This window comes from Leopardus geoffroyi, chromosome C1 (genome assembly GCF_018350155.1).
Source record: "Leopardus geoffroyi isolate Oge1 chromosome C1, O.geoffroyi_Oge1_pat1.0, whole genome shotgun sequence".
Classification (NCBI taxonomy): domain Eukaryota; kingdom Metazoa; phylum Chordata; class Mammalia; order Carnivora; family Felidae; genus Leopardus; species Leopardus geoffroyi.
Genome location: NC_059328.1, coordinates 46,289,079 through 46,302,982, shown reverse-complemented (window position 1 = coordinate 46,302,982; position 13,904 = coordinate 46,289,079). Strand labels below are relative to the sequence as shown.

At 45.0% G+C, this 13,904-nt stretch overlaps 1 protein-coding gene across 22 annotated transcripts in view; it reads left to right on the top strand.

The window, feature by feature from the left end:
* Positions 1-13,904, top strand: part of DAB1 (DAB adaptor protein 1) — a 1,138,859-nt gene that overhangs the window by 1,120,675 nt on the left and 4,280 nt on the right. For 20 of the 22 annotated variants that reach the window (XM_045477573.1, XM_045477565.1, XM_045477561.1 and 17 more), the window contains 2 exons: positions 3,385-3,512; positions 3,859-3,969. In XM_045477573.1, coding sequence (XP_045333529.1) covers positions 3,385-3,512; positions 3,859-3,954 — 224 coding nt within the window. In that variant the 3' untranslated portion in view covers positions 3,955-3,969. Of the gene's footprint in view, positions 1-3,384; positions 3,513-3,858; positions 3,970-4,393; positions 6,397-13,904 lie in introns of those variants that run through there. The other 2 variants (XM_045477560.1, XM_045477564.1) reach the window with 2 other exon arrangements.

The following is a 13,904-nucleotide window of genomic DNA, read 5'->3' as shown; positions in this document are numbered from 1 at the left end:
AGACTGGGAACCAAGGAACAGGTTGATCACTTTGTAGTTTTGTGCCTATGGGCGAGTGATTTTATTTCCATGAGCCTCAATTTCCTCATCTCTCTTAGGCTAAGGGACATTAAAAGGATTCAGTGGTACAGTTACTGAAGCATTGTATACCTCACGGAGTTTAAAGTCTTTTTATCACCATTATTGTTGCATAGTGAGTGGTTTTCTGCAGAATCCCGACCAGGGTTCCAAACCTTGGCTCTCCTACCACAAGCTGTGTCTTTGGGTAAACGTATGACTTTTCTTCTTCACCTCAGCTATATCATGGGTGAAATATGCGAGTTGGCTTGGATGAGCCACGTGCCTCCTAGTTCATGCATTCAGTGATTCTGTCCCAGCTCACTTTTCTACTGCAAGCATCCGGAAAACCATACCCATGTAGCCAATCAGAATCCAGACACACTTGAGCGTGGATATGCTTGGTCGACACCGTTCGCAAACGTGTCTGGCAATTCAGCCTGTGCCTTGACAATTGATAAGGGAAAAGAAAAGTCTCATGGAACAATGAGTTTGGCGTTTTCATTACTGTCATAGATGATATGGATCACTGCTTGGCCAATATCGTGAATTGTCGAAAAAATCTAATGCTAACACAATTAGATAGTGTCATTTCAGCCAGGTTTGGAAGGCTGTTCTGAAAAGGAATGTCTTCGGTGTGTATAAACAACACGCTTCCACTCAGGCCATATGATCTACATAGCAGGGGCCTCACTATTAACTCTAACTCATAGGGTTTCAATGAAGAATAATGAATAAAAAATGAAATGGTCGGGGCGCCTGGGTGGCGCAGTCGGTTAAGCGTCCGACTTCAGCCAGGTCACGATCTCGCGGTCCGTGAGTTCGAGCCCCGCGTGATGGCTCAGAGCCTGGAGCCTGTTTCCGATTCTGTGTCTCCCTCTCTCTCTGCCCCTCCCCCGTTCATGCTCTGTCTCTCTCTGTCCCAAAAATAAATAAACGTTGAAAAAAAAAAATGAAATGGTCAAAGAATGAGAGCCATGCATAAATAAGCTTCTCTTGACGACAAGCGCTCTCTTTCAACAGGCTTGTGTGCCAGCCACAAATAAAAGGAAAGTTTCAGTTCTTTGAGGACAGGAAATGTGTCCTAATCGTTCATACCCTTCTCATAATGCTAGCATAGCATCTCGCCCGTGGGAGACATTTGCGAAAGGTCATAGAGATTGAAATGAAGGAAACAAAGGCCGCTCAGTTACTGTTGTGTTTTAGAGCAAGGTTCTGCAACCTTGACTCTGTTGGTATTTTGGGCCAAATCATCCTTTGATGTGGGATCTGTGCTGTGCTCATCGGACATTTAGCAACACCCTTGCCCTCCACCCATTAGATTCCAGAAGTACCCATCCTCTGCCCCTAGTCGTTGACAGTCAAAAATGACCCGAGATATTGCCAGACGTTCCCCAGGATTTAAATTGCCCCAAATTTAGAACCACTCTTGTAGATTATAGAGGTATTCTAGAAAACCTTCTGCAGCCTGAGACATGTCAATAAATGCCTGATTATGCTTCCAATCAATTTCGTCTGGTAAGTGGGAGCAGTCAGCCTGGGTTCTCAGCCTTTAGTCAGCAATGAGCCACTTCCAAACACAATTCAGAATCCAGTTACGCTAACATGTGTTAAACAGCTATCACACATCAGGGTGATTCCAGATCGCTCATCTCACTTAAACCCACTACAACTAGTTTGCTCCATAATCGTCTCACAAAACAAAACAGATTTCCTTTCAAATTAAAAAAAAAAAAAGTGTTTTATTTCAAAGAAAAGAGTGAAGCCAGTCTTTATATCCTCTTATGCAGAAGCATCACCTTCAGAATGTTTTGAGTGGAGGATCAGTCGGACCAAAAGTAAACCGCAACCCGAGATAGAGCGCACGGTCTGACTTCAGCTCAGGTTATAATCTAGCCGTTTGTGAGTTCGAGCCCCGCATCGGGCTCTGTGCTGACAGCTCAGAGCCTGGAGCCTGCTTCAGATTCTGTGTGTCCCACTGTCTTTGACCTGCCCCCCACTCACGCTCTGTCTCTCTCTCTCTCTCAAAAATGAACAAACATTAAAAAAAGAGGGAAATGGAGCACACAGTTGGCCGCACAGTGGAGACCGACCCGTGTTGAATCCCAGCACTCCTGTTTTGTGGCGCTCTTAACTCTGAGAAAGTCACTTCACCTCTCTGAGCTTCAGTGTCGTCATCAGAAAAGAACAATAGCTAAACAGCACTTTGCAGCATTCACATTACAGAACGCCGTGAATGCGGTGCCCAGCTTGCTGGCACAAAGTAAAGAGCATCATTATTCTAAATACACATCCATCAAGGCAAAAGGCACTCACCAAGTTTGAGAATCACTCACTATCTGACAAACAGCCAGATTTAGTAAATTCTGGGCAGTTATGGTAGGGAGGCCTTATCCGTGTCATTTGGAATTTAGCTACTAAATCAAGCCATAACCACTTCCTCATTTGGGGCTGGGCCAGTGACTGGTGTTTTCCAGGCCAAATTAGAAATCGCTGAAAGAAGAACAGCTTCAACTGGCATATTTGTTAGAACCTCTGGAACAAGTGAGATGAGGAAAACGTGGGAAGGCCGGGACAGAAAGCGCAGAGCCTTACGCAGTGAGAAGTAAAGTGCTAGTTGTCAACCTGCCAGCAGCTCCACCCATCCCCCCACCTCACTGAGGCTATCTTCGTGCAACACGTGTTTATCAAATACCTGCCGCGTGCGAGGTTCTACCATTCACCAACTGTGTGGCCTTGAGCAATTTAGCACCCTCACTTCCCTTATCCGTAAAATCAGGATAACTCCTACCTCAAAGAGGCTTTGGGAGGGTTGGAGATCCTGTCTGTGAAGTTTCTGGCCGCATCTGACACATAGAGGGCACTCGATACATGCGCATCACCATCCTCCGGTCTATTTATTACTGAAATAAATGCGTGATAGTAAGGAAGAGAGAAGAAAGAAAAATCTGGTCGGTGCTTATCACCTGGAGTGTGTAGAAATGCAGAGTTTCTGAACCAGTAGGTCTGGGGTGGGGGTCCAGGAATGTGCATTTCTGGCAAGTTCCCAGATATGCTCCTGCTGCTGAGCCAGGGACCATTCCTTGAGAACCACTGCCCGACCCGCCCATATGCACCTGCTCCTACCTGATCATCAGGTGTGTGAGAGGGCCAGGATAAATACGTACAGAGGAGATGTTCGCTTGTGCAACCGACCTGACTTAGGATAGAAAGCAGAGTGCTGGATTTGACTCGAATATAAGCCGATCCCTGAGGCCCCTGTGGGATGTAAATGGTTGCAGCCAGACACTTAATGATGTTCCCTCTCTGTGCATGGTCTCTGTGTAGCTCCAACCCCAGCCCCTAGACAGAGCTCTCCGTCCAAATCATCTGCATCCCACGCCAGCGATCCTACCACAGACGACATCTTCGAGGAGGGCTTTGAGAGTCCCAGCAAAAGCGAAGAGCAAGAAGCTGTAAGTGACCACCTTGTTCTTTCTGGTTTTGTTGTTCCTTAAGATTAAGACCTCTGTATCTGAAATGGACAGTGGGCGAGGAGCCCTGCCTAGACTCTCATGTTCTAGGCGGGGTGCGAGAGGGGCTTTCTTTCACGTTCAAATGAGCAGCTGAAAGCCGTGCTCCTTTCATGAAGTCCTTCCCGCGAGTCCCGCATTTGTGGGTGTGGCACCCGCTAACCGCAGGTGCTGCCTCCTTGAAAATAACTGATTATATGTGTGCATGAAAATGTGCCCAGCTGTCTAATGCTTTCCGTTGTTGAAAAGAAAAAAAAAAAAAAAAAAGTATTATCTTCTTGTGTTCTAGCCTGATGGATCACAGGCCTCATCCAACAGTGATCCATTTGGGGAGCCCAGTGGGGAGCCCAGTGGTGATAATATAAGTCCACAGGCCAGTAGCTAGATAGCACAGGTCTGGGTAGGTATCTGTTCTTTTTATCTCCTTCACCCTTAAGCTGTCTGCTTTCTGTTTTGCTTGTTCTCCATTGCTGAAGTCACGTCCCTGATGTTTGCACCCTTTCTCCCTGCCTGAGCATATTCCTAATGTTTGCACCCTTTCTCCCTGCCTGAGCGTATTCCTGATGTTTGCACCCTTTCTCCCAGCGTCGTGTCTATTTGCCATCTTGTTCTTCCTCACGGATGCATGACCTTTGACGTATACTGCTAGGTAGGGGTTAGGGTGAGGAGTGGGGATCGGTCCCATTCTTTTAGTAATGATATGTTCTGAGTGGATGGTGGTGATAGAATGAGGCATGGTCAATATTAACACGGATTCAGTTTCTGAAAGCATCAGCATTCTGAGATGGACGCATCCTGCCCACCCTGATAATTTCTCACTGCAGTGGGATCCAAATGCTTTAACCTTTGAAGCAAAGTGTCCCTGCATCTGCCTACACTCCACAGACCTAAAGAGGTCACCAACCAAACATCCGGTGAAGCCAGGCGAAGAAGCAAGAACAAGCCTTGGAATGAGACTGATAGACGTAAGCTCACAGCAGCCCATTTAGTGTTGCCACAAGGGACCCCCTCGCCCTTCCTAACGTAAAGGCAAAATGCGAAGCTCAGAGACATGTAGCATTCGCTTGAGGCACTGCTGTTTGCACCTGTGCTACAGCATGTGGTTTGCTACTGAACCACTTCAGATTCCATCAGCCGCTACTTTGAGAGAAGTGTCCTTACATTCACTAGAAGTGGCTTCTGGCACTTGAATCTCAATGCATCTGATTTGGTCCCAGGAAAGAGGAGCTGATGAAGCAAACCTTCTCAGGAGACAGAAGTACACCTCGTTGCCCAGACCTGGTTTCTCAGGTCACTCCTTGACGAATGTGTTCGATTTTCAGATACCTGCCTAGTTTTCCACAAATGTGTAGGACTGCAAGGCTGTACCCACAGAGTTCCTTTCCTTAGTCCTGAACGCGTGGTCAGCACCATTAAAATGGCAAATAGTTTTCACCATTCATAACTCGGTGCTGAGGCTCAAAATCCTCAGTTCGCATGTAAGTTATTTTGACAGTTATTGAAAGCTAAAACAGTGTTTGGGAAGTGCATTTTGTTAATAGATTTTATGGTGAAAGAGCTCAACATGCTGTATATTTTGCTACATTTTATACCAGTACAGTAGCATATAATAACACATATGCCATGCAAAATACCCGTCTAAAAATTCAGCCTTGCAAAGCTCTTTGGGAAGCTGGTGAATTTAAGGCAAAGTCAATGTTCCAGGAAAGAGGAGAGCTGAGGATTATGGGTGGATGGCTTGGAAAGATTCCCCAAGAGGTTTTCTACCCCCTTGTGTATGTTTTATTTCACGTGCTCAACCTTTTTGAAAAATTTGATGCATGAACCAGAGGTGACAAGAGCCATTCGTCAGTATAACAGCTAACATCATCCTAAAATTGAAGTTCTTCTAGAAAACAAAGATGACTTACACCATTTGCAGATCAATGTATCAAACCCTCATCTTTATGAGCCCGCTCAGCTTGAGACAGTCCAACAAGCTGAACCGGGTCTTGGGGCTTCAGTCTATTCCGTGTTTGATGCTCCATCCAGAACCCCATGCCATGGGAAAATGTGATTTCTTAGTTCTCTGGCTTCCCCAGTCCCATAATCAGAATGATGCCAGCTGGGGGCTCACAGGCCACCTCTCACTTCCAAAAAGTAAGCAGGCTTACATTCACATATAAATTATAATAAATAGCTCCCAGCCCCAAAAGGGCTGGACTGTAATCTTCAATGAAACAGTTTTCTCCCTTTGAACACTTCACTTGGCATTATCACAACTGCCTATTGAGAATCCCAAGCCAAGAGGCTGATGCCAGCCTTGCAGACATATCCCCTAAGACACCCACAGTTGAAGTCCACATGAGCCTTTCTGGGCCCCTCCATCAACAGCAATACAAGCCGCATGTGATCTTTCCGCCCCTGTCACATCCGCTCATCTGCGCAATTAGAAACCTACTTACTGCACCAGCTTAGGGCCTTTCCAGACACTTGGAAAAGGGACACTATGAAGAGAAAGTTACATCCGTGGCTCTATTTTCCCCTCTGTTTTTGTACAGTTGGAAAGGAGGAGTCTTGTCCTTCTTATCACCCTTGCATTTTATCTCCAGCTGCTTCTGATTAGAAATACCCACACGGTTCTTAGTAGGTGGGGGTAACATCTGTTAATAAGTGAAAGCCATATCACACCGTCACACCATAGTAAGAGAGAACAAACAGACTCAGTCCTCGCAGGTGGAAGCTTCAGTACCAATCTCAAACACCAGTTCTGTTTTAGCAATAAAGGGAAATGTCTTCAATTATTTCATTTTTCCCCTCACCGTCCCGTCTGGGACAATCCCGTGTCTTTGAAAGACTGGGTCAGCACGGGGGGGAAAAAAGAAAAAGAACCAAAATAATATTGTAATGGCTGGTGTGGGAATGGCAGGTAATTTATAATTCACTGATGTGTTGCTGGAGCAGTTTTAAAGGCGAGATGTTAGCTTTTGAGGAGATGAAAGGAAAATGAAAACATTTATTTGGTTAAATGGCTAAGTAAATAAACTGCCTATCAGACTTTCCCGGCTGTCAAATCGAAGTTGCATCTGTAACAATGGGGAATTGTTTGGTCTGTCTCCCTTAGTAACAATAGATATTGCCATAAATAATAAGTCGTTGTCATGTTTTTAATACTGATCTTCATAGTGGGAATCCAAGACATGTAAAATATTACCTGATGGATTTCTGGTGTTCAAGGGAAAAGAAAGCTGAACTTCAGATGCTTTAGGTGGAAGAATCTTTAAAAAAAAATTAAAAAAATAAAAACACAATCTTTGTAAGAAGAAAGAAAGAAGTGCATAGAGTCAGGGACTTAGGTCTGAATTATGGTTTCAAAGCTGGTGACCTTAGGCAAGCACGTAACCCCTTTGTATCCTGGTCCCTCACGTGGATAAATATGGGTAATTAGTTATAACAGCTCCTTCCCCAGGCTGCCCCAGCATCAATAATCATGACCATGAAAGAGCTTTGTCAGCTTTGGAAGTAGAATACATGTATTTGGAATTATTGTTATTATCCTATTTTTAAATACAATGAAACAACAGAGCCTTGAACCAAAGAACCATATAAAACAGAAAATAATCTGTCTGTCTCTTGGACATAACAGTCAGAGGCGAGTCCAACCCCAAGGCGTTGGAGTCATGCAGTTAGGAGATGGGAAGGGCCCCTCTGAGGACCATGTCGGCCAGGGTGGAGAGGTGGGCTGGGTGCCCAGAAATATTTAAAAGACGAAATCAGGAGACCGTTAAGACTGAAGGGAAGTGGGAGGTGAGGACAAGGACATAACCAAGGACAACCCCCGCATTCCTAATTTGGGGAACTAGACAGGACAGCATGCTTGAGCAGAGAGAGGGTGGGTTTACTTTGGAACTTGAGTTGAACTTGAGATGCCCATGAGACAGCCAAGTAGAGATGCAGGAGGCTGCTGGATTCAAGAATCTGGAGATGAAAAGAGAAAACCAGACTAAACAGCAAGATTTCGATATGGGTCCAAGCCACTAAAGGGATGGGCACAAGTAGAGTATGTTGATCGTTTAGACCAGAGGTCAGCAAACTCTATAAACGTTTATGCTTTGGGGCGCCTGGGTGGCTCAGTGGGTTAGGCATCCGATTTCGGCTCAGGTCATGATCTCACGATTTGTGAGTTCAAGCCCCGCCTTGGGCTCTGTGCTGACAGCTCAGAGCCTGGAGCCTGCTTCGGATTCTGTGTCTTTGTCTCTCTCTGCCCCTCCTCCGCTCATGCTCTGTCTCTGTCTCAGAAATAAACAAACATTAAAAAAAAAAAAAATTAAACATTTATGCTTTGTGGGCCAGGTCTCTGTCACAAGTCCACTCTACTGTTAGAGAAAGAAAACAACAAGAGATAATGCATAAAGGAATGAATGTGGCTGAGTGCCAATAATACTTTATTTAAAATACTTTATCAAATTAATTATTAAAAACAGGCAGCCACCAAAATTGGCCAATGGGCTATGGTTTGCCGACCTCTGATTTAGATCCCACTCACTGTCTCTAGAATCACTCTGCAGAAGGTAATCACCATGCCTTTCATTTACTACTACTAATGAAATATATTTCAAAATTACTAGCATGTTTATAACCCTTCCAGAAACATCACCTAATTCAATCCTCAGGGTCACCCTCTTAAGTATTTTTATTATTCCCATTTCACAGATATGACAAGTAAGACAAGTAGACAGGTTAATGGCTTGCTAAAATCACAAGATTTACACATAATGGGGCTAGGATTTGAACCTACATCCACATTATATAGCTCGAGAGGTCTCAACCCCACCAGGACCACATGGGTTTTAGCAGCTTCTTTTTGACTTAACAGCTGTGTGACTGGAGCTAGATGGCTTCATTTCTGACCTTTGGTCTTCTCTTCTGTAAAACAATTCCCATATCCTTCCAGCTGACATTCTAGAACCTTCTAACTTGTCCGGCTCACCCAGTCAGGGCATGGAAGACCCACTCCTCACACAAGATCTTTAACAGCACCCCTCCCCCAGGCTGCCTTATTCTAACAAAGGACAGGACTGAAGCCCCTTAAATATGCTGACTTTATTAGGGTTCCCAGAGACTATTGGCCTGAGATCCAGTACCCTCTCCTGATGACCAGGACTTTACTCTGGGCAGGACCCTCTGCTCATGGCAGAGAATTGGTGTCAACAACCTCAGCGTCTTCATCTACTTTGTGACAACAGCAAGAAAGATGATGTACATGTGCAAAGCAGATAATCTGTGTCCATCATTGTTGGAGAAATGTAGAATTGATCAAAATGTTTGTGGACAACCCGCCCCCCAACTCAGATTTTGCATCTCTGGATTCACCAAGTGTGTTTCAACATCTCAAGATCCCAGGGAGCAAGTGCATTTGGGCAGCAGTGTCCATCTCTGAGGTATTTGTCTTAAATCCATCCTGTATTTTGAAGACTTTTCTACCCTGAAAGGCAAACATGCAGCCTGAAAGTGATCCGAAAACTTTGTGGGGTTTTCTTTTTCCTTTTTGTTCAAAGACTCCCAGCATTTGTTAAAACATTTTATGTTATCGGAGCTCATTTGTTACTTGTTACAATCCCTTGAGGTAGATGTTACAAGCCCCATTTTACAGATGAAGAAACTGAGGCCCAGGTAAAATGCTTGCCTAAGTTCATACAGGAAGTTAGGATTGCTAGGGTCTTTCTGGCTCTAAAACCCATGCATTTTTAATGATTCTATTCATGTCTTCAGATAGGACTTGATTCATTTCAGCCTCATTTCCACTCCCTGGCTACCACCACCTTTCTCATTCGCAAAGCCAGGAAATGTAAAAACCCCACTTAGCTGGGCCCCAGTGTTGGGGCTGGTTATTGCCTCAGCAGGGTGGTGCTGAGGGGCTCAAGCTTTAGCTCCTGTCTGGCTCCGGTCTGACCCCTGGCTTGGCTAAGTGTTGACCCCAGACGTAGACGGGCTTGCTCAGCAAGCTGATTGCATGGTGCACATTGACCTCTCCTCTGAGACCACCTTTCTCAGCATGCCCTGTCTTCTCTCCACCCATAATTTTTTCAAGGGACGTATCCTTTGGTAGATGCAGCTAAAAAAGGTTTCCGAAAATAAACGTAATAAAAATTAAATGGGTGCAAAGGACTAAGCGTAATTTAGGTGGCTTCAGAAAGGGACTCATCGTAAGGCGGGATAGGAAACTTCAAGCCAAAATGGGGTGGCCAACTGGGGGAAGTGAGGAAGCAGACCCAGAAATGAGAGACCACACCCTGGGCTGCTCTCCTCTGTTTCCGAAACTTCAGGAAAAACAACCCTCAAGCCTGAGGCCTCAGCTTCTCCCTGTAGGCGAGGGGTGTCAGGCCACGAGCCGTTCTTACTTTGACCTTCCACAAGAGGGAACACATGGTAGTGGAGAGGACAGTGGGCCTAAGGATCCCGGAGTCCGTTTCCATGAAACTCCAGAAAAGGACAAATCTGCTGATGGTGGTCAAAAGCAGATCAGTGCTGGTGGCTGGCACTGGAGAGAGGGGTTGACTGAGAAGGACACAGGGAAGGTTGTGGAAGTTCTGTAGCTTGATCGGGGGGACGAGGGCCACACGGGTTGGATATGTTTTTCAGGACTCCTCCGACTGTACACTTAAAAGAGGAACATTTCATTGTCTACAAACTACACCTCAGTGAAGTTGGTTTTAAGATGAGAATAGGTGAACTCACAGAAATGGAGAGCAGATCAGAGGTTACCAGGGGTTGGGGCTATGGGAGACTGCTTAGTAGGTGCAGTCTGTTTGGGGTGATGACAGAGCTGTACAACGCTGCAGGCATAATTAATGCCACTGAGTTGCACACTTAAAAATGATTCCAATGGCAAATGCTTTGCTATGCATATTTAATTGCAATTAAAAAAAAAAAAAAAAGCTAAAAAACAAGCAAACAAATAAACCTGGTTCTATCCCAGCTCTGCCCTGTGCTGCCTGAATGACCTTGGGTGAGTCCCCAAGGTCTGAGAAACTTGCTTCTTCGCTATAAGTAGAGATAGGAATATCCAGGGGACAGCCTCACTATGAAGCCCAAGTGAGATGGTGTCTGTGAGCTAAGGAAGTCCTTGCAGACTGTATATGTTTCTGTAAACATAAGCTCTTATCGCCCTAATTCTGTGATTCTCCATGGCTACTGTACATGAACACATAATTCGTACGGGGCATCGTCTGCAAACATGTGGAAGTGTCTTCTCCACGGGACCCTGCACCCAGATTCTATAGATTTAACCCCACATTCTTTCCGCACAATTTCCCTGGGCTAGTCCAGTGCCACTATTAGATTTCCTAACGGAGCCCCGTTACAGTGGCTCCTATGTGCTCTGAAGGAGAAGCCACCTACAGGTGATTGTGAGGCCTAAAACTACCTTCTACAAAGGAGGGATAAAACCACATCCCCAGGCAAGAGGGACCTAACCTTTCTGGAGTATCTCTTACGTGTCAGGCTTTCTGCTAGGTAATCAGTGTATATTTCCTCCTTCGATCCTCACCGCACCTCTCCCAGAGAGGACTTCTAGGCTCATTTTACTAATGAAGAAACTGGAAATCAGAGGGGTAAAGTAACCCGCACGGAGTCCTCCAGTCCTAGTCCCCTGCCGTGATCTGTAGAGACCTCTGTCCGCACTGCATCATGGTATCTTCTAGTATGTTCTACACAGTGAGCTCCACTGTGCTCAAATTCTGGGAGTGGGAGCAGAGTGGCCCATGTCACCTGCAGAGTCCAGAAAGTCTTTCTACTGGAGCTGGGTCTGAAAGTAGAAACTCCCATTGTAGGGCAAAGAGAGGCCCCAACGGCAGAAGAAACTGCCCGAGCAGAGTCTCGGAGATGGGAAAATCCTGTCATGTGACCAGGGTGACCAGAAGAGCAGAAGGTGGGGCATAAGAGAGAGAAAGGAAATAGATGAGGCTGGATAAGAAGGTGGAGCCATATTGGAAGGGTGCCATCCTGAGGGGTTTGCATTTTCTTTGGGGTAATAAGGAGTCAGGAGGATTGTTTTGAGCAGGAGAATGGCATGACCAAATCCATTGCAGAAAGATCATTCTGGCAGAGGCATAAAGACATTTAAAAAAAACAAACAAACAAACAAACAAACAGAAAAGCCATGATTTACGTGACCTGAAGGTTGGGTTTTGATTCACGGTCTGGAAGGGGCATTTATTAGCTCTAATGGACCAAGAGACAAATGGGTCTCGTGTGCCCAGCTAAGGAGCTCTGACCCTACCCTGTGGGTGATTGGGGAGCCTTTGAAGGAGGGCAGAGATGTGGTCAGATCTGCCAAAAGAAAACAAAAAATATCAATGGTGTGCTATGTTAATGTATGATTCCATTTAGGCTTCTGGAATATTGAAAATAGCCTGAAGACCCCATCATGACCTTGCCAGAAGCCAGGTCAGAAATTTCTGGATCAAATGATTTCTTACTCCCCTCCAGCTCTGACAGTCTAAGATTCTGTAACAAGGAAGTTAAAGCTATTGCCAAAACGTATAATGCATCACAGTGTCAGACTTTGGGATTATCTGCTGCTTGGGGTTTTCCACACCACTGCTCCCCTTCATTAGTGGGGATAATTGAGAGTTGACTGCAGTCCTTACCGCTGTTGTGATGGGTATTTGAAACTAAATTCCGGCAAGCAGGAGATGTGTGAATATTTATCTCAGCTGCGGAAAGTTAATGCAGTGTGGCATTAATTACCCTGTCTGGGCCTGCTGTCTTCTTCTGTTTTTAGGTGTCATTCTCTGTTGAATAAATTAGTTTCCAAAATTAGAATAGAGCAAATTGTAGGGTGAGATCAAGGCGGCCTGAGTTCGTAGGATATCCAAAAAGAAGAGTGGGCGGAGCAGTTCTACCCAGGAATGATGAAGATACATCCTATAGCCCAGCACAGACAGGACATGTTTTTTTCCCCAGAACTTGTACTTGACTTCACTACTTCTCCCTTTGCTCCACCCCGCCCACCCCCAAAACACAAACACGGTAAGGTTGCATGGTTAGCCTTGCAATAGGTATTTGAAACATTTCAAGGCATTGGTAGGGAAGAGATGAGGTGCGTAACAAATCCTCTCGCTATAGATTTTGCTGGGTTAGAGTTTGAGAGAATTAAGCCAAACTGGCCTGTATTTAGGACAAAGTGATCAGCACAGAGGAGAGAGTAGAAGCTGTATCATAGTCATTCATTAATCCAACAAATTCATTCATTGAGCACCTACTGTGCTGGGTCCGCACGTGTAAAATAGCAGAAGAACTTAGCAAGCAGTAACCCAGAGGTAGGATGTGGAATAATGGGCTTCCCTGTTTTCTGTCATGAGACATTTGGGAGAAAGATTACACTTACTCTGTATGTTTCTAAGGGCAGTATGAAGTCCCATGGGTGGGAAGCATGGAGGGACCAATTGGTATTCTCTCCTGTTACAGAATAGGGGGTCTCGAAGGATAGACGGATGCTTTTTCCTGGAAGAATACAGACGTAGTGAGGTCTAGAAGAAGACATCTTAGATTTGACAGCAGGAGTCCTGGATTCTGTTCAGGATGTGGTTTCTGAGTAACTTTGTGATTCTGGGGAAACAAAAGCTCCCTTCTCTAGGATTCACATTCTTCACCTATAAAATGATGGATCTGGACAAAATTATCTCCTAGTCCATTCCCACCGTACAATAAAAGCAAGCAATGTGATCTATTAAATGCATGAGGTGCAGCTCGATGACCTTGAGATCACACCACTTCTATGACCTTCAGGTTTTATCTGCAAAATGAGATGGAAAGAATAAAAGCCACTCCCAGGACGGTTAAGCAGATAAAATAAGACAGGAGGGTGCTTTGTAAACCCCGAAGCACTCTACAACACTACAGATTGAAGGACTGGTCTTTTCTCTCTCTCTCTCTTTTTTTTTTTTTTTTTTTTTTTTCACGGCAGTTGTTGTAGTAGCCTAGAAAAAGCCCTGGACCCTACTTTCAGGTCTCACGTTCCAAACTTCACTAGCTGTAGGAGCATGGAAAATTGCTTCACTGCTTTGTACGTGATTTCCCATTTACAAAACAGATAAAACATCTGCTTCACGAGTCTGTTGTGATAAGCTAAAAAGACACCGTACTTAAAGATACCTAGCATGGTGCCAGACGCATAGCCAGGGCTCACAGAATATCAGTTCAATCTGATGGTTGAAGAAAATAAGCAAATAGAAAGGATCTATACCCACATGGCAACAGGCAGGCTAATAGAGAAATATGACAGAATTAAGATGTCACTGTTTCCTTTTAACTCTGGCGCAAATATCCAAGAGTGGACAGCAAAAGGTCAAG